At 45.7% G+C, this 20859-nt stretch overlaps 1 protein-coding gene across 1 annotated transcript; it reads left to right on the plus strand.

Annotated features, from left to right (window-relative positions):
- Positions 1-1137: 1137 nt before the first annotated feature.
- Positions 1138-16922, plus strand: PAM16 (presequence translocase associated motor 16). The gene is made up of 5 exons (XM_089683354.1): positions 1138-1290; positions 4884-4968; positions 8065-8204; positions 9683-9748; positions 13108-16922. Exons 1-5 carry the CDS (start codon positions 1288-1290, stop codon positions 13189-13191), a joined length of 378 nt encoding a protein of 125 aa, XP_089539480.1. The 5' UTR covers positions 1138-1287; the 3' UTR covers positions 13192-16922.
- Positions 16923-20859: the final 3937 nt, after the last annotated feature.

The raw sequence follows: 20859 nt of genomic DNA on the forward strand, positions 1-20859 counted from the left end.
CCCCCTGAGGAAATCTCAAGCCACCCCCAGGGTGCGAGGGCACCCTAGTTGAGAAAGGCTGCTCTAGGAAAGCTGCACGGGGCTCTAGAAGGTCCTTAACCCATCAGCAGGTATCTGCTCCTTTGTGTAAGGAGGAACAGGATGAGCACTGCCAGAGCCCTACAAAATTACCTCCAGTAGGCCACTGGTGAGAATGTCTCTGACCAATCAGAAACAGACTTCATGAGGGTGGTCTGAGGGCCTGACATCCTCTTGTGGGCCCTGTGCACCATACAGCTCGATTGGCATTTGCCATTGAACACCAGAATTGGCAGGTCCACCACTGGCGCCCTGTGCTTTTCACAGATGAGAGCAGGTTCCCCCTGAGCACATGTGACAGACGTGAAAGGGTCTGGAGAAGCCGTGGAGAACATTCCGCTGCCTTTGTTCAGCATGATTGTTTTGGTGGTGGGTCAGTGATGGTCTGGGGAGGCATATCCATGGAGGGACGCACAAACCTCTACAGGCTAGACAATGGCACCCTGACTGCCGTTAGGTATCGGGATGAAATCCTTGGATCCATTGTCAGACCCTACGCTGATACAGTGGGTCCTGGGTTCCTCCTGGTGCAGACAATGCCAGGCCTCATGTGGTGAGAGTATGCAGGCAGTTCCTGGAGTATGAAGGAATTGATACCATTGAATGGTCCCCATGCTTGCCTGACCTAAATCCAATAGAACACATCTGGGATATCATGTTTTGGTCCGCCAGGGTGCACCTCAGACTGTCCAGGAGCAGCTCAGTGCTTCCCTGGTCCAGATCTGGGAGGAAATCCCCCAGGACACCATCTGTCGTTTCATTAGGAACATGCCCCGACGTTGTCAGGCATGCATACAAGCATGTGGGGGCCATACAAACTACTGAGGACCATTCTGAGTTGCTGCAATGAAATTTCAGCAATATGGACTAGCCTGCTGCATCATTTTTTCACTTTGATATTTGGGGTGTGTTTGAATTCAGTCCTCTGTAGGTTGATCATTGTCATTTCCAACACACCTACTATTCTTCACATTGCTGCTCTCTGCACACCACTGAACTCCTTCACACATATAGGACATCATTTACGGTTTTAAAAGTCTGCTTGTATTCTGCCAGTACTCTTGCCCACTTTCAACATGGCGCTGACCGTATGGACGCATCTACGTCCCTTGGCCTGGAGTCACGTGTCCTGATGCAATCAAGGGATTTAAGCCTGCCCAGGAACCGGCTGTGCCCGCTGCTGTGGTAACCTTGACAGTTCGGTGAGGGATGGTGAGTGGCATGTGTTCACGGCTGTACCGGGGCTAGAAAGGGGTCACCCGGTGATGAGGTCACGGAAGTGCCGGAAAGCGGCATGTAGCGGCTGTGCTGGTGTTATAGAAGCATGTGTATCTGGGGGAGGGGGAGCTACCACCAGGCCAGCATGTCCTGCAGACCTAATACTGGTGTACAGGGGCTGACCCGGCCTGCTGGGAGTTCTGGTACCTCGGGCCCACAGCAGTGTACAGCCTGCCGACTGTCCTGTTGTTACTGTGTAGAAAGTGGGAACACTGGGGGTCACTATATAGAAACTGGGGTCACTGTGGAAATTAGGGAGACTGGAGGTCATTGTATAGAAACTGGGGACATGCTAAACAAATTGAGGATACTGGGGGTCACTGTGTAGAAATTGGGGACACGCTATACAAATTGGGGTATTAGGGGTCACTATATAGAAACTGTGGACTTGCTATACAAATTGGGGCACTGGGGGTCACTATATAGAAACTGGGGACACGCTGTACAAATTGGGGTATTGGGGGTCACTATATAGAAACTGTGGACTTGCTATACAAATTGGGGTATTGGGGGTCACTATATAGAAACTGGGGACACGCTATACAAATTGGTGATACTGGGGGTCACTGTGTAGAAACTGGGGACATGGGGGGGGGGGGGGACACTGTAAAAATTGGGGACACTGGGGGTTGCTGTGTAGAAATTGGGGTCACTGTGTGAAAATTGGGGATACTGTATAGAAATTGGGGATATGCTATACAAATTGGGGTATTGGGGGTCACTATATAGAAACTGGGGACACGCTTTACAAATGGAGGATACTGGGGGTCACTGTATAGAAATTTGGGACACTGTGTAGAAAATGGGGACATGGGGGGGGGGGACACTAAGAATTGGGGACACTGGGGGTTGCTGTGTAGTAATTGGGGTCACTGTGTGGAAATTGGGGATACTGTATAGAAACTGGGGACACGCTATACAAATTGGGGATACTGGGGGTCACTGTAGAAATTGGGGACACTGTAGAAATTGGGGACACTGTGTCACGGTGTTGAAATTGGGGACACTGTATAGAAACTGGGGACACGCTATACAAATTGGTGATACTGGGGGTCACTGTGTAGAAATTTGGGACACTGTGTAAAAACTGGGGACATGGGGGGGACACTGTAAAAATTGTGTAGAAATTGGAGACACTGTACAGAAATTGGGGACACTATAGAAATTTGGGACACTGGGGGTCACTATTGAAATTGGGGACACTGTATAGATATTGGGGACACTAGGACGGTGGTGTATTCAGGTTTTGTGATTATTTGTGTTCTTGGGTTTAGATGTCATGATTTCCAGTAGATCCTGGAGCAGCCCTCTCAGTATGGAAAAGCACACAGGAAGTATGTGGGGGGAGTGTGTCACACATGTCCAAGTATAGGTCTCTACATACACCGTGCCATCCCTCCCGGTCACTGGTGTGACGTCACCACACGAGAACTGGCAGCTGAAGGCAGAGGTGCGCAGAACATCCAGCGTCCCTTCTGCTGGGGGGTGGGGCCGCCCCCCTGAAAAAAGCCACCCAAGGCAAAAGCCTTGTTTGCCTAAGGGTAAACATGCTCCTGGGTATGAGCGGTGTGGAGGAGTCAGATGGGGGGGATGAGCGGTGTGGAGGTGCCAGATGGGGGGGATGAGCGGTGTGGAGGTGCCAGATGGGGGGGATGAGCGGTGTGGAGGTGCCAGATGGGGGGGATGAGCGGTGTGGAGGTGCCAGATGGGGGGGATGAGCGGTGTGGAGGTGCCAGGTGGGGGGGATGAGCGGTGTGGAGGTGCCAGGTGGGGGGGATGAGCGGTGTGGAGGTGCCAGGTGGGGGGGATGAGCGGTGTGGAGGTGCCAGGTGGGGGGGATGAGCGGTGTGGAGGTGTCAGATGGGGGGGATGAGCGGTGTGGAGGTGTCAGATGGAGGGGATGAGCGGTGTGGAGGTGTCAGATGGGGGGGATGAGCGGTGTGGAGGTGCCAGATGGGGGGGATGAGCGGTGTGGAGGTGCCAGATGGGGGGGATGAGCGGTGTGGAGGTGCCAGATGGGGGGGATGAGCGGTGTGGAGGTGTCAGATGGGGGGGATGAGCGGTGTGGAGGTGCCAGATGGGGGGGGGGATGAGCGGTGTGGAGGTGTCAGATGGGGGGGATGAGCGGTGTGCAGGTGTCAGATGGGGGGGATGAGCGGTGTGGAGGTGTCAGATGGGGGGGATGAGCGGTGTGGAGGTGCCAGATGGGGGGGATGAGCGGTGTGGAGGTGTCAGATGGGGGGGATGAGCGGTGTGGAGGTGCCAGATGGGGGGGGATGAGCGGTGTGGAGGTGCCAGATGGGGGGGGATGAGAGGTGTGGAGGTGCCAGATGGGGGGGGGATGAGCGGTGTGGAGGTGCCAGATGGGGGGGGGATGAGCGGTGTGGAGGTGTCAGATGGGGGGGGGGATGAGCGGTGTGGAGGTGTCAGATGGGGGGGGGGATGAGCGGTGTGGAGGTGTCAGATGGGGGGGATGAGCGGTGTGGAGGTGTCAGGTGGGGGGGATGAGCGGTGTGGAGGTGTCAGGTGGGGGGGATGAGCGGTGTGGAGGTGTCAGGTGGGGGGGATGAGCGGTGTGGAGGTGTCAGGTGGGGGGGATGAGCGGTGTGGAGGTGTCAGGTGGGGGGGATGAGCGGTGTGGAGGTGCCAGATGGGGGGGGGGATGAGCGGTGTGGAGGTGTCAGGTGGGGGGGGGGATGAGCGGTGTGGAGGTGTCAGATGGGGGGGATGAGCGGTGTGGAGGTGTCAGATGGGGGGGATGAGCGGTGTGGAGGCGTCAGATGGGGGGATGAGCGGTGTGGAGGCGTCAGATGGCGGGATGAGCGGTGCGATTTGGGTCAGATGGCGGGATGAGATGAGGTTCTCCTATGGGACACATTCACATATATGCGTTTTTCAGCCACTGCGTTTTTAGAAAGGGTCCTGCTTGCTGCATTTCTGGTGCGGTAAAAAAAAATGCACTTTCCTATTCAAATCAATGGAAAATGTGGCAAAAATGCATAAAAAACTACGCTGAATTTTAGAGTCCTATAAAAAACACTTGGCAAACACAGCAAAAATGCATGTATTTTTGCTGCAGATCAGTGTTACACAACACAGTGTGTTTCTGCTTCAGTAGACTTCAATGGACATGTGGCAGAAATGCATGTAGTACATGTATAGGTGCAACTTTGTGTGCACCACCGTAATACCTGTGATTCCTAGATGGACCCTCACCTTCATGTATTGACCCGTATATAAAGACTGGTCAAACCGACATCCTCTCCTCTGATCATCTATTTCTCTTTATGGCCACTGTATCCTCAGTGTTATCCCTTTTTATCAGTATAGCTGGCTATTTGACAGTAGCAAGACCCCCTGAGGAAGTCACGTGATTTGTGACAATACGTGTAGGGAGGAGCCAGGTGACGTCACAGCCTGAACATCGCTAGTACGGTCAGAGACGCTGCACATTATCAGCTGTATGTAATTACTCGTCATATAATACGTGTAGTCCTAACAATATTGATGATATTTCCCTTTCACAGGCAAAGTACTTGGCACAGATCCTGGTGATGGGCGCACAAGTTGTGGGGCGGGCATTCTCAAAGGCTCTACGTCAGGAGTTTGCAGGTAAATGATCATATAAGTCGGAAGATCTGCTATTTGATTTGAGGAAGTGATGTCATGTGACCCGCCCTTCCTCAAGGTCCTATTAATGCTTGTGCATTGGGGAACATGCAGTTACTGCAGTCCACCTACTCTGTCCGCTGTGTGCTCTTCATTGTGAATGGCACTACAATGTGCTGTATAGTGGTGGACAACACCACACCTTATACCATGTGCAGGGTGAGAGTTCTCTGCATTGGCAGCCCATAGAATGAGCTTCCTTAACCACTTTGTACTGTGGGTAGGCAGCCGCTGTAGGCAAAGCCACATACGGGGGCCAGGGGCATATTTTACCACAAGGCATTTGCCTAGGGGGGCAGCGTTGCCCCCTGGAAGAAGGGATATATGCGGCACGGGGACCAGGTGGGATCCAAGAGAGGCTGGGCTGCTTCATGGTGTATGCAGAGCCCAACTGTCATTCCCGGGGATGTCCAGAGCTGTGAAGGTGAGTGTCTTTCTCTCTGTCGATGTGGATGTAATGCAGGCCATACATGGTTTGAATTCCAGGGGAGGAACTATGAAAATCGGCCGGTGCCATTGACCCACTAACAGAGCGAACATTGGCCGATTATTCTTAGGTCTGATTAGGTTTGATATTTTTTTTTTTTTTGACCCATGTATGGCCGCCTTTCGTGGAAGTCTCTCTCGGGTGGGGGCAGTGGTGTTGTTGATCACTGTCAGACTCTCTCCGGGGGGGGTGGTGTTGGTCGGTGGCAGGCTCTGTCCGCGGGGTTGGGGGGGCCTGGTGTTGGTCGGTGCCAGGCTCTCTCTCTGATGGGGAAGGAGGCGTTCAATTTTTGTGCTGCCTAGGGCAGCACAAAATCTAAATAAACCACTGATGGAGACATCTGCCTACTTTCGGGTTTTGGGAGCCCCCCACCGTGTCAGCACCTCCTGTGATTGTACACAGTAGTAGCCTGTCAGCAAATCCGGCCAATGATTCAAGGCTGGGACCTTCTGATTGGCTGTATACAATCACGGCTCTGAGATCTGTGTTGGTAAACACAGAGCTGTATACAGAGGGAGCATAACTGAATTGGCACAAATCGAATTGCATGAGAATTGAACAGAAATGCTGTGTGATTCCTGTTTGAATCGCATGCGGTTTCCCTTACCTCTCCTGTGTGAACCTAGACTTGTCAGTGACCGCAGCCTGGGTTCACACGAGCAGTGTGGAAAACCGCATGTGATTCCGACAGGATTTGCACCACATTCTTGTTTAACCACTTCCTGTCAGGCCGATGTATATGAATGGTGGCAGTGCAGGGTCGGGTGGCCGATTATAAACGGCCTCCCCGCCCCCTGCTTGTGCGCGCTCCCTGGGAGCGTGCAGCACCGCGATCCGGTGCCCGCTGTGTCTTCAGACACAGTGGAACACCGATCGTCGTACGGCCAATCAGTGATCACATGCAGAGTAGTAGGCAAGATGTCACTTCTGACATCATTGCTTACTACGTGTGAAATCTGTGAATGATCACAGAGATCACATGGTACAGGGCTATTCACAACAGCCTTGTACCACGTGACAAGCTGTGACCAATCACAGCTCACACAGTAGTTCTCAATGGCTGCAAGAATGCAGCCAGAGATTAGAAATGATTGCTTTTACAGTCTTTATGGGTGTAAAAGTAATCAGTATTAAAAAAAAAAAAATCTTCATCACCCCCCCCCCCCCCCCACAAGTAGTACAGTGTCACCATGTAAAAAAAAAACAAATATTATAAAAATGTAAAAAAAAGTTTAAAATTTATAATTTTTGGTTATAAACTAATTGGGGTTTTTATATTTTTTATTTTTTTTAACTAAAAAGATAATAAATTTTGGCCAAGATTTATGTTGAAATATTATTTATTTGCAAAATTTTATAACAAAAACATTTTTTTTCAAAATTCTTGGACTTTCATTTACAAATAAAGCTTTACCTGTCTCAAAAAATGCTAAAAAATTCATATGGGTACAATGTTGCATGACCGCGCAATTGTCATTAAAGTGTGATAGCGCTGAAAATTGGCCTGGGCAGGAAGGGGGTGAAAGTGTCCGGATTTGAAGTGGTTAAATCACCTGCAATTCTTTGCAGTGTGATTTGAGCCCATATGTTTTCTAAGGGCTCCTATTGCACCACAAAGGTATCCATAATCCGTATCGGCAAGTACTTGAGCACAAGTATTGGTACTCATACTCCCTGATTAAAAAAACACAAAAAAAAAATGCTATCAGTGCAACCCTATTGCTGACCTTATCCTGTGAAAATGTTAGTGAGACGTCTGAATCAGTGGAATGGTAGGCTGCAGAAACTGCATATTTCCGTCTGGGTCAGCAACTCAATGTACTGAAACCAGAGGATTACCATGACTGCTCAGGCAACAAGTCTTTTCAGAAGTTTAGCATTAGCAGCCTTTTTATGATGCATATGTATGAAATATTAAAGTATAACTAAAGGCAAAATGTTTTAATTTTGGCTAGAGTGGAGACAGATTAGAACCCCTGTCAGGTGTTTTTGGTCTTGTTTTTTTTTTCTTTTGTTTTTTTGTTTTTGTTTTTTAATGCTTTTCTGTGTCCCCATTAAGGAGATTCACCTGTTTACCATATTCTCATTGAAAATAAAAGAATCTCAAAATTTTGGTTTGTCCACAGAAAAGTAATGGAGGGGGGAATTCCTCTAATTGGAACACTTGTTGTGGTGACCTGGGGGGGTCCCCAAGGAATTACCCTAATTTGCACATGTGTATGTATGGATGTGAGTTAGGGACCTTAGATTGTACACCCCTTGAGGGTTAGGGACTGATGTGAATGTACAATATATATGTAAATTGACTGTGCTATATAAGTACCTGAAATAAATTTCCTCTTGCTTTCTGTTTGGCTATGGGACAGGGAGTGAAGAGAAATCTCCCCAATGATACAAAGATGGCAAACAAATCTGATGGGGGTTAAACACTCCCTTTTATCCAAAATGAGTAAAACATTTTTTTCTATAGTTCTGCTTTAACCATTGATGGTGAACACTATATACTTTTTTCCTACTTTTCCCACACTCACTTGTTTGCATCTTTTGATCAGCAAGCAGAGCAGCAGCAGAGGCAAGAGGAGGGCGGGCAGGAAAGGAGTCCGCTGCAGTCAGCAGCCTATCAGGAATCAGTTTGCAAGAAGCCCAGCAAATTTTAAACCTCTCTAAACTGGAGCCTGAAGAGATTCAGAAGGTAACAGTTATGTTGTCATGCTGCTTGCCTCATACGAACATACCTGTTTAACATGTGTTGGGGCAGCACAGTGGCTAAATGGTTAGCACTTCCGCCTGGCAGTACTAGAGTCGTTGGTTTGAATCCCAACCACGGCACCACCTGCCTGGAGTTTGCATGTTCTCCCTGTGCCTGCGTGGGATTCCTCCAGGTACTCCGGTTTCCTCCCACACTCTAAAGACATGCTGGTAGATTAATTGGCTCCTGTCTAAATTGTCCCTAGTATGTGTATGTATGAATGTAAGTTAGGGACCTTAGATTGTACACCCCTTGAGGATTAGGACTGATGTGAATGTACAATATATATGTAAAGTGCTGCGTAAATTGACGGCGCTATATAAGTACCTGAAATAAATAAATATGTGTTTTACTGATACTGCACAGCTTCATGTACGCCTGCATTTATGTGAGTAGTCACCAGATGGAGCTGTTACAAATCTAGTTATTTGCAAGAGCGTCACAAATGACTATTACAATTCCTTCTACCAACACAGGTTGTCAGGCTAGGCGGACTGACCATTTGGAAACTCTGGCACTGCCCGAGGGCCCGGGGTCAGTAGGGGGCCCCATGAGATGCCCCTGGTACCCTTTTTTTTTTTTTTATGGCTTTTTTGAGTTTGGGCAAGGACACAGGGGCCCCATGATCCCCTATTGCCCGGGGCCCCATGAGTTGTCAGTCCGCCCCGGCATCTGTGCAGGTAGTGCCGCTGCGGATCCACACAAAAATCCATGCAGCCGCACCACCCACACAGAGAAATGAGGATCCGAGGGCGGGTGCCATTAGTTCAAATGGCACGCCGCCCGCACTGGAAAACGCAACCGTACTGGGAACCAAGGTTCCTGTGTGGGCTGCGTTTTCAGAAGAAGTGCAGGAACTTCTTCCCTGCGGAGCACGGGAGTCCGTTCAAATGAATGGGCTCTCTTGCCTGTGCAAAACGCGGCCCACACGGCCGCATATGTGAACCAGGGCTCAGACCGCACTAAAGTTGTTAAAAAAAAAAAAAAATTGGCTAACTTTGCGAAACTGATTCATGGCATTTATGTTTCTATTCTGAGAATTTTGGAGTGGTGACCAAGTATAGACTTTCCTACCAGACAGAACCACGGATTCGTTATTGGGTCTGATTTGTGAACTCTGACGCAAAATGGACCTGCGGCCCATACCAACCAGATCCCATATTTCATTTTCCAAGATGCTGAAGGATGAAGTCTGAATAATTGCTACTATTCCCCCGGGTTTCTCTCCCTAGCCTTTCTTAGTGGGTTTTATTTATTTATTTATTTTCTCCTGCCCTAGTAAAATGCCAGCTTCAGTCTGGATATTGTGGGCAAAGGTTGTATAACTTGCACCTAATGTAATGAAATGAAGGCCGTAGCAGCCAGACCAATGTTGCCGAATAGCAGTACAGAAATGTGAACCTGAGTTTTTTCTTCTGCAGAACTACGACCATCTTTTTAAAGTCAATGACAAAGATGTAGGGGGATCCTTCTACCTGCAGTCCAAGGTAAAGTGGCCATCAAGGAGTTTGTACCTTCATGATACCATGTTCTTCTTGTTGCTGGCAGGTCTGCCCATTGTCTTTTCTCCCTTTCATCTGACTTCTCATCTTCTTTCCCATCCATTGGTGACTTTCCCATCTCATTCTCTCCCTCCCACCCAGCAGTGACTTCCCTCTTCATCTGTTGACTCCCTACAGTTGATCCCTTATCTTTGTCTTCTCCCTATTGACTTTCCCAGGAATCTCTCCTCCCCCTACAAACTTTCCTTTTGAAACGTTTTGCAGGTAATAAAGATGTGCATTTACTATTTTTGTTTTGGGAGTCTGTAAAGCACTGCACCAGCGATCAGCAGATTGCTGGTGCCATGAAGGACTCCTGCAGACCTGTCGGTGTATCTGTGTGCTCCTACAGGCAGGCAGATGCGCACTGACAGGAAGACTCTATGAACTGCCACAGCACCGTGGTAGTTCATTGAGAACTACAAGCTGACAGCCCCAACTTGTTTTTTTCAGTCACATAATACTGTGAAGGTGTATTGTAGCGTTTTGGGGTGTTTTTTTCCAGCTGTCAAACGGGGGATCGGGGGCAGCAGTGGCCAGTCCGTTTGTGACATGTTACACCCTGAATATGGGTGTAACATGTTAAAAGGTGGACTTTTTTTTTTTTTTTCTGTTTTCAATCTTTTTATTAAGTTTTAAATAACAGTACAGGAGTACCAAAGTATGTAACAAAGTGAATTGTCTACATAATCAAGATTTATATATAAGCGACAATAATAGAAGAACATCAAAAGTGAGAGTCATGAGGGGGGAAAAAAAGGAGGGTTCAGTCAAGACCCCACATGGAGTCCTTAAGGCACATAGAATTTTTGGCATTCTTTCTCTGGTGTAAGAAGCAGTCTAGATTTTGGTTTGTGGTTTTTATTAAGGAACGATGGACTTATCCTCTCAAAGCAGAACTCTACTCACCTCTGCTCCAGCAATGTGACCTTCCTGAGCTCCCCACCCAGACACTGACCTCTCTGGGCAGCCGACTCCCCCCAAACCACACATAGAAGTGGAGCTGGCCATTTAATGTGCCTGCACAGCTTGGTGACAGGTCTGCTCACCCTCCCCACCCTTTTAACTCAATTTAAATACAAAACCGGGTTTTCCTTTTCCCTTGGGGCCCCTGGGAGCACTTGGAGTTGACAGTTCCTGCAATGAGTGGTACATTCTCAAGGCTGAGTCATGCAGCATCCATCTGAGCCTCTTCCTGCTTAATAAGTAACAGGTGGAGATCACATCGCATTTCAGTAGCTACACTGGTGGACAAATGGATAACTGATTTAAAGAGATGGTTGTCACTGTGCCTGTTTAGGGCTGCATGACATTGTCTGCAGATAGCCCACAGTCTCCGGTATGTAACTTGCCAGCCATGCTGCATTGTCTCCTCCCGGCTGCAGCACCCCCACCTGTCTATTCTCTGTTTTTAACTGGCATCATAGCCTATAGAGGGGGAAGTCACTGCACCCCTCCCATGTTCATTCTGGAGGTTGGTTGATGGGCCCAGGCACGTGCATAGAGGTCACTTTCTCCCTCCACCTTGTAAGCGAGAGCTCCAGCAGGGCTGAACAAGTATACATGCTGGGGGAGCAACTGTCGCCTTGCCCTGAATGTGAATGGACAGGGTGTCACTTAAAGGATCAATCCAGACAGCCTTTGACTAGAGCAGAGAAGTGTTTTGGAATTGTCAGATTTTCATTGCTGTCTGTGTCCCCACTTGGCAGATTACCCGCTGTCACTGAGACTGAAAGTGGAGGAAGGCCTTTCCGCTTGTGACAAAACCAGTAATAAAAGTCTGACAAAGGCTCCACTTTGAAAAAATATTTTGACCAAGCTTGCACATTAACTGCTTCTGTGCCGCCCTATAGTGTGTGTGTGTGTCTACATTTCCAGGTACAGGGCGAACGCGAGCTGCATGCACCCCCTACCCACACCGTCATTCGTGTCCACGGCTGTCAATCACCGACCCGGCTGGTGATTACTCACCGGCGCCCATTGATTTCTGAGGATCTCCAAAGCGAAGGAGAACTATTTTTTGTTTACAGTTCTCCTCCCGGTCAGCTTAGGCACCCTGCTTTGGATGGTTGTGCACAGCTATCCAAAGCAGTGTGATCACAGTGAAGCACACTGACACAGCCCCCTAGTAGAACATTCCCTGCACACAGTTAACACTTTGATCGCCCCTCATGTTAGCCCCTTCCTGCCCATTCCCATTCGTACAGTGTCGGTGCTTTTTTTTTTTTTTTTTTTTTTTAATTATTATTCCCCTAGCACTGATCACTGTATTGGTGTCACTGGGGATGTCAGTGACAGTCAATTCCCCGCAGTCCCACTATAAGTCGCTGATTGCCGCCATTACTAGTGAGGGGGGAAAAAAAAATCCCAGTATACATACTGCCACTTGTAAATGCTATAACTTTTTCACGTAAACCAATTAATTTACAGGTATTGGGATTTTTTTTAGCAGATTACATTTTGGCGTAAATTTATGCCGAAATTTTCTTTTTTTTGTAATTTTCTTTTTTTTTTTTACTGGACATGTTTAATAGCAAAAAAAAAAATAAAATATATATAAATAATATAATATATTATTTTATTATTATTTTTTTTTACATGTGGTTCTGGCTGTGTGAAAGGGGCCTGAAGGTGAACTTAATCTTTAATCGCCCTATGTTAATGAGGCCAGATTAACCTGCCACCTGGTTTCCCTTGAAGAGATGCTTCACATTTTAGTGCGGCAGCATACAGATGTTGAAATGGGAAATTGCATGCTAAAAACATTGGTCACTTGTTGGGAGTCCTCTTTCTTTCTTTTTTTTTCTTTCTTTTTTTTTTTTTTTTTTTTCTTTCATCTTTCTTTCTTTTTTCTTTCTTTTTTTCTTTTTCTTTCTTTTTTCTTTTTCTTTCTTTCATCTTTCTTTCTTTCATCTTTCTTTTCATCTTTCTTTCTTTCATCTTTCTTTCTTTCATCTTTCTTTCTTTCATCTTTCTTTCTTTCTTTCTTTCTTTTTTCTTTCCAAATTGGTGTGTTCCTTTTTTTTCTTGGCATTAAGGACAACCCAAGTTGGGATTTGCCCAATTTCTCAATAGATAATGTTGAAACTTTCTATGTTGACAAAAGCCACCTGATTCTCCCATGGCTCGTCCTTGATAAAAGGAAGGATTTATTTATGGTGGTAAAAGGATACGAAGCTTCTAAGATCTCTAGTTAGAATGCTTGAATTGGAGAATCTTGTTTAAATGTAATCGTCAAATGTCTCAAAGCTGAAAATCCAAACAAAGCAATATTTTTGCCTACTGCATTTTTTTTTTTTTCCCAGGTTGTGCGAGCCAAGGAGCGGCTAGATCTGGAGTTAGAGATACAAGATAAAGAAGATAAACCTGAAGAGGCCAAGACCACGTGAAGCCCAGTCTGTGCCTCAGCCTGCACTTTACATGGCTTAAGGGAGTCTGTACTCTGCTGAGAGAACTGTATCTGTATAGAGACTTCGAGGCCACAGAGCAGTCTGCCATACTCGGCATGGAGGTGCCCTTCTTGTATTTTTAAGTTAAGACACGTAATTATTGCTATCAGCCAAAATGACAGAAAAGTAGCTCACCTGATCTAATCTGATATACAATGTAAATGGCGCCCATGTAGTATCAAATCTCACAAATACTCCATCCCCATGCCTAATGTGCATACAAAAGTCTCAAATATAAATCGTACAAAATTATTCTCCATATGAAAGGGGGGGGAGGTGAATCTCTCATAAAAAGCTTCTATATTCTATAGTGTGTATTTAATTCATACATAATTGCCAAATTGATTAAATTGTGCATCCATAACCACTTGTAAAATATTCCACAACACAAATGCCTAAAGTGGAACTTGACCCTCTCAATCAGCACTGACTATTTGTAATCCTTCTGCTGCTAGCATTAGTAAATGGAAAGGAAAGCATATCCTATTTACTTGTTAAACTTTTTTTTTTTTTTTTTTTACTTTTACATTTCTTCAGTTACTATCTGGTTTCCATGCCTAGGCAAATGTCATACATCCCAGGAGCCTTCAGGAGGGGAGGGAGTGTTCTCAGCCCAGCCAATGCCTGAGCTAAGGGCAGATGGATTCCAGGAAGGAAATGCTACATGAATCATCTGCCCTTACTCAAAATGGCCACTGCCAGAAGTGCTAGGGGGAGTTTTTTTTTTAAAAATTTCAGCAAAATAAAGCTTGGAGACATGGATGGATGGGGGAGTTTACTTCGAATATTAAATCCTTGGCAGATGCACATACGTTTTTCTTAATTGCACGCAAATGTGCGGCCGCTCAGCGTCAAGGCCCAGACGCCGGTAGGCCGAACATTTGCGTGCGGCTGGCACGAAGAGGTTAACATTGAATTTAATAGCATTTTTGGTGTGTTGTACTCAGATGCAGTGTAGTTCCACTTTGAGTACACATCGTATATACTGTATACACTTCATATATAATGCCTCAATTGCTGAATGAAATGAAAACTAAATTGTGCATCCATGTAAATTAAAAACCATATGAACACACGTAATTGTAGAAATGAACAATGCTTATCTGTCCACCAAGTTCCAGTCCTTCAATATGAACATGTGTGATGTCTGTATGTCTCCTACATGTTTCATCAGATATCTCCTCCTCCAAAACCCATTGATCTTTACTCATGGTTTCCTTTTCTCCAAGCTTAAAGCGGAGTTCCACCCAAAAGGGGAAGTTCTGCTTTAAAGACTGCTCTCCATTAAGGATTGGCACCTTTGGGGTGGGGGGGAGCGGGTACCAGAATTTGACAGGTACCCGCTCCCACTTCCACTGCGTTCGCCTAGGCATCGGAAGTGGAATGTGTCCTCCTTCCCTCCCTCCCTCCCCGTAGTCTTGTGGAACACATGACAGGTCCCAGAAGATGGCGGGGCCATTCAGTAAGCGCAGCGCTTCTTACGCATGCGCAGTGGGCACCCGGCTGTGAATCTGCAAGCTGTTACAGCCGGGTGCCCACACTGAAGATGCCGGCACCTGGAATACAGGACGGCCAGTGAAACAAGCTGTGGTGGGGGCACCGCGGGATCGTGGAACAGGTAAGTGGCTGTTTTTTTTAAAAGTCAGCAGCTACAGTTTTTGTAGCTGCTGACTTTTTTTTTAATTTTTTTTTTTTTACAGAGGTGAGTGGAACTCCGCTTTTAAATTTCTCAATTATTCACCAGGCCCTCAATCTGATTAACCGTTCTGTTATTAACTGGGTTTGATCAACTTTTTGTTCTGAGCCCCCCGAGGATATCACCATTTGAAACAGGAGAGAGCCAGATGTATTGATGTGTTCATACACTTTTGAATGACTGGGGCCAGACCTTGGATTACAGATAAGTGCTGTTAGGCCTGATATGGGAGTGTATTAAATGTTTAGTAGTGGTTTACTGGATCTGCACCAATGGAAGTTTTTTGTTTTTTTTTTTGTGCTTGCATGTGACCCCTTTTCGAGTTGGGCTGAGCTTTGGAGGTGCTAGTAGGCCACGTATTTCTTTTCTGGGTTATGCCCACTTTCAGGATCATGGCACTATGGGTAGCGTCTAGCTTGCATCATGAGGTGGTGTGGATTTCACGTGGATTCTGTTTCTACACTTTGGATGATTGGAATATGGATTACTCACTCATTTACTGGGATTGTGACTGAGTGCACCTAAGCACTTTCTCTTGGGAATATCTTATGGTTGTACATATTTAAAATTCAACCTAATTTTTCTATAGCTTTTTAGTGAATGTTTCACGGTTGTTACATTCATGTACATGCGTTTTGTGGATGCACAATTTATTACGTTTGTATAACTAGAGCACTGAAGTACACCCCATTGAATATGGAGGCTTTTTTTAAATGGGCCTTTCTGAGATTCACTAGTCAGATGCACGCTTTTGTATTTGAGTTATATTTGAGACTTTGTTTTGTATGCAGATTAGGCATTTCTTGTGAGAATGGAAAATATGTGAGATTAGCATCACACTTGCACCATTTGCAATTTAAGGTATGACTGATAACAAAGCTTTTATATTTTTGTAGGTTATTTCCGGAAGTCTTTAGAGCCCAAAGTGCTCCTGTCGCCTCCTCACCTTGGAGGTGGACATTTTATGGTAGAACATGTCACGTTCTCTTAAGAATTGTCATTTGCAGGTGTGATTGGTCACTGTTAGGTGACACTGGTGCATTGCCATGATTGGCCTTTGTAAGGCCTAAACTACATTTTTAGTAGCTCGGTCATGCTGTTAAATATGGCTGCGAGTTAATGGAAACCATTCTTGAGACATGCAGACTGCCACCAATAACATCTCGTGCTGTAAATGCTAGTTGCCTGGCTGTTGTGAAGACCTTTAATACTTTATATTGCTGTCACAGAACACAAAGGACTGTTCCTATACCTGTTCTGTATTTGTTCCAGGCCAGTGACCTGCCAATGTGGTGAAGGAAGTGGTAAGGATCGGCATAATCGGGGAACTGACATTTCCAGAAGGTCAGCGGTGGCAGCCTCCATGTCTTTTTGGGAAAAATTCACTTTAATTGCTAGTAGCAATCTTTCACTAACAGATGAGACCCAATCCCGTGTGTGTAAGCTCCCCCCCCCCCACTGCATGTGGTAGTGATATTTATGCATTATCCCGCAATCCTGTGTTGCCGCTGTAACTTGGACCTCCTGGCTGAGTGCTGTTCAGCAACCTTTAGGCCCCTTTCACACGGCCGTTTTTGTATGTCCGTTTTTTTTTCATCTGGCCGGTTTACGGATGAAAGTCAGACACCCATGTATTTCTATGGACTAGTGGATGTTAACGGATGATCATCTGTTAATGTCTGCATCCATGTGTGGTGGTTTTTTTTTTTTTTTTTTTAATTTACAGAAGAAAACCCTCTTTTTCTTCTGGTTTAAAAAAATAAAAATCAAACCCCAAAACGGATCAAAAACAGACATGAGCTGATCCTCCTTGTTTTTTTCCAAGAAAAAAAAAAAAGTGACTTAACTGATGAAAAAAAACATAATGTCCGTGTGAACGGGGCCTTAGTCTGTCTCACAATTTGAAGTGACTTTTTGCTGCAGGTACTGTAATTGTTGAATTTTTGTCTTCTGAATAAAAACATTGTTTCAAGAAGTTATTTCTGAGTGTACCCTTATTTCCCACTATATAACCCCGTGTTGACCTAATATTACAGACTATTACACAGGTTGTAGTCTTTGGGGCCCAATCACTGTTATGCTGTGGTTACATGTTTTATTGCATCTTACTGCAACACGTGTACCATGGTGCCTTGCAGTGTAATTCATATTTGAGTGCCTCTCCAGCCCACTTCGCAGTGCACTGCAACACCCACTGAAGCCATTACCACTGCATTGTGTGTACTGCATGGAAGAAATGGCACCAATCTGATTTTTGCTGTGTAATTGCATTGGTAGCTCACAGGCTGCCCAACATGCATAGGTCACATTTTGCATAATTTTAATAAAATGCACCTACATTAGTAAAATGAACATTTTCCTTTTTATTACAGTTTTGCACGTTTTACTGCAGAGCACTGCAATCATGTTCACTGCACAGGCTCTGCCATTGATTACATCCCAGCCCCAGGTCTGTGTGGAGGTACAGACTTTCCTGTCATGGGAATGGAGTGACATTGCTGCATTTGTGCTCAACCAGAGTCTCACTGTTGCTGTGGAAGTTGGGGGGGGGGGGGTGTTGGGCTTGTGGTCTTTCTAGTCACAAATCCATGTGAATGGGTGACATGGGCTGGTGTTAGACTATTTTGCCCCCTAGGCAAGACCAGCTACTTGTCCAAAGGACAGCAGGCTCTGGGATCACTCACTGACACATTGCACATGTGATGGATGGCCAGCTGGGTAACACTCGCAAAGACACGAGACATCAGAGTCGGACATTACCTTCCTGTACAGGCACAGCTCTGCCTCTGCTATTGAATGGGAAGAGAAGGGCTGGAACTCCACAGTGATCAGCAGTAAGGGACTGAGTCTGAGAGGAACACTGGAAGAAGTGGCAACTCGAGTGCTACACTTTTCCCCAGACACCTGGCATCTTATTGTGTCTTTTCTTCCTCCCCCAATCCTACACAGAGTGCCATCCTGTGCTGTGCCAAGGCCCCCCCTAGGCGGCTGCATAGTTTGCCTAGTGGAAGCACCCCACAATTTAGGCTGCTTTCACACTGCTTCGCTTTTGATGCATTCTTCTGTAAAGTAGTAATAAACTTGCACATTATGAAAGACTTAACTGAAAACAAAGCCCTCCAGTGTTGTCTCTGCTCCCTGGGCCTTCCATCTTCACCCAGTCTTCCAGGTTCACGGGCTGTGGCCAGTTTGACTGACCAAGCCGCAATGATGTCACTCCCACGCATGCGTGCGGGAGCCTCAGAATGGACGACACGCAGTGCACATGTGCCGGTGACATCACTGACCCTGCTAAAGTAAATATCTCAAACGGTTCATATTTAGAAGATATTTGCTGTACCTATATGTAAGCCTTACTGTAGACTTACCTGTAGGTAAAGAGAAAAAAGACTTCACTACCCCTTTAAGAAAAGTGGAAGAAAACTGCATCCCTTTAAATCCTATGTAGCTCTTACAGTGGTCTGTGCTTCAGTTGTGGTGTAAAAAAACACACAAAAAAAAAAAATCCTCCGTGCTGGACTTTTGGTGCATTTTGGTCCGGTAAACACCAAAAACCCATCCCTCCATTGAAAGGAAACTAAATTAAAAAAATGCATCATACCTATGGGGAGTTCTCAAACTCCAGTGTACAGAATGACATGACAAGGGAAATCCCATTATATTCAATAGTGCCCTTTCAATAAACGCAACACTGTGCGATTTTTATTTATTTATTTTTTTTTTTTTGCAAAAGGTTCCTGGTAGACTTCAGTACAATTTCAGCTCAATAGACTTCTATGTTATCTCACAGAAGTCACATCAGCATTGATAAGCATTCCTATATGACTTGGATGGATGCAGTGTGGGGTCTTTTTTTCTCACTTCTCCCTGGTCATCCTTCATCCATGGATTTTGCTGCAGCTGTGATTTTGGACCCCTCCTTCGATTGATCGAGCTTTCCTTCAATTGATCAGAGGAAGGCTCCATCAACCGATCAAAGGCAGGATCAAAACCGCTACAGTGTGAACCTGTTTTAGGCAGCAAGGATGAAGAGGTGAGGGTTTAAAAAAAAAAAAAAAATCAAAGTTGCGCAGGAATGTTTTCTTCTCTATGCTGATGTGACTTCGGTGCAGTAACTTAGTCTATGGAGCTGAAATCGCACTGAAGTTGGAATATAATGTGATTTCCCTTTTTCATGCTAGTCTATGAAGCCAGGCATGGGAGCTTCTCAAGTTGCATTTAAGTCTCATCGATGGTCGCACTGGAAATTGTGTTGGAATATGCATATTGCGTTTTTGATGCATTCTTCATACAGAGCAGTGGGTAAGTGGCTTTGGGGGCTGTTTGAGGGTGTGGAAGTGTATAAAACCCAGTTTTTTGTTTTTTTTTTATTTTTTTTACACCCATAGTTGGGGTTCAACATGAAACTGCGTTGCAAAAGTAGATTAAGCCTTTAATGTGACATTACGATTTCATTATGCACTTGTCATGCGTGTACATTGCAGTTTCACTGGATCAATAGTTGTGAAAATGTCTATAAATACACCACCTATGCACCTTGACCAGAAAGTGAGAAAAATGGTCATTTTAAAAAGAATGAATTTCAGGTAAGGATGTTTTATACATAGATGGCAATTGTTCCAGTTGGCTTGGAGTAATGCAAGCCACTGAAAGCTGGGAATCGCCAGATAAACGCCACTACTTCAGTGATCTCCACTAGCTTCTGGGTCCTGAGTGGTGGCCCTGCAGCATTCCGAGCACAGGCACTATTCAGAATACTTTGCATTTTCTGAATGGATGAAAGTTATCTGGAAGAAGTGGAGAGGCGGGGTGGTGATGTCATACAAAGCTTTCTCTGAATGGTACCTGTGCTAAGCGAGTCCCCTCCTGTGTTCACTATGCATTGGGCAGCTGCTCTGTATCAGAAGCAAGTGGAATTCACTGGAGTAGCAGTTACTTTAGTGATTTCCACCTTCCAGGGGCATCAGCTAGGTATGGTACATACAGGACTATTATTGAGGTAGGAAGAGGTGGTCCTGTGGGTTCCAGAGGAGGAGTTAACCCATTGTGTGCTGACATGAGTGTCAGATGACATCCAGTGTGGTGTACAAAGGAAAATGGGCTGTTAGTTTCAAGAAATGCAGAGTCCCCATTTGCAGAAACCGGTTTAGAGGGACCACAGACGGTGACACATTGTTAAGGCCTTTTTGGAGTACCTACCCTGGATGAGATTGGACCCTGTTCTGGCAGTAGATGACCACTACCTGATGTGAGAGGATATCTTATATGCGCATTTTTGACGTACTTCTGGTGAGTGCGCATTCTTTATACCCATTATCCACTGTGTGATACACCGGATTTCCGTTGTCACGCACTTCAATTGGATCTATTGGTTCCCCATGTGGGCGTTTGAATCATTTTGGGACATTCACTCATTTTAATTCACCCAGTGTAATTCACTATTTTGCACTTGATTTTATTGCTATTTATATGTCTATTTTATGTCCATTCAGCATGTTGTTGTTTTAATATGTTTAGTTATATTTACATCTAGCGCTGCACCTTTTCTTTATATACAGTGGATATAAAACAACAAACTGAAATCTTTAGGTGGAGGGAAGTAAAAATAAAAGACTAAAATGATATGGTTGCATAAGTGTGCACACCCTTAAACTAATACTTTGTTGAAGCCCCTTTTGATTTGATTCCAGCACTCAGTCTTTTTGGAGATGTCTATCAGCATGGTACATCTGGACTTGGCAAGATTTGCCCACTTTTCCTTGCAAAAACACTCCAAACCTGTCAAATTGCGAGGGCATCTCCTGTGCACAGCCCTCTTCAGATCACCCCACAGATTTTCCATCTGATTCAGGTCTGGGCTCTGGCTGGGCTATTCCAAAATTTTCTTCATCTTCTGGTGAAGCCATTTCTTT

This window comes from Staurois parvus, unplaced genomic scaffold, assembly GCF_062004578.1.
Source record: "Staurois parvus isolate SC_StPar_1 unplaced genomic scaffold, SC_StPar_1.0 ptg000018l, whole genome shotgun sequence".
In the NCBI taxonomy this organism is placed as follows: Eukaryota; Metazoa; Chordata; class Amphibia; order Anura; family Ranidae; genus Staurois; species Staurois parvus.

Bases quoted from the DNA above. Each gene is read 5' to 3' on its own strand.
- PAM16 (XM_089683354.1), top strand. The intron at 4,969-8,064 runs GTAAATGATCAT...TCTTTTGATCAG, and splicing joins TCTACGTCAGGAGTTTGCAG to CAAGCAGAGCAGCAGCAGAG. The intron at 8,205-9,682 runs GTAACAGTTATG...TTTCTTCTGCAG, and splicing joins AGCCTGAAGAGATTCAGAAG to AACTACGACCATCTTTTTAA.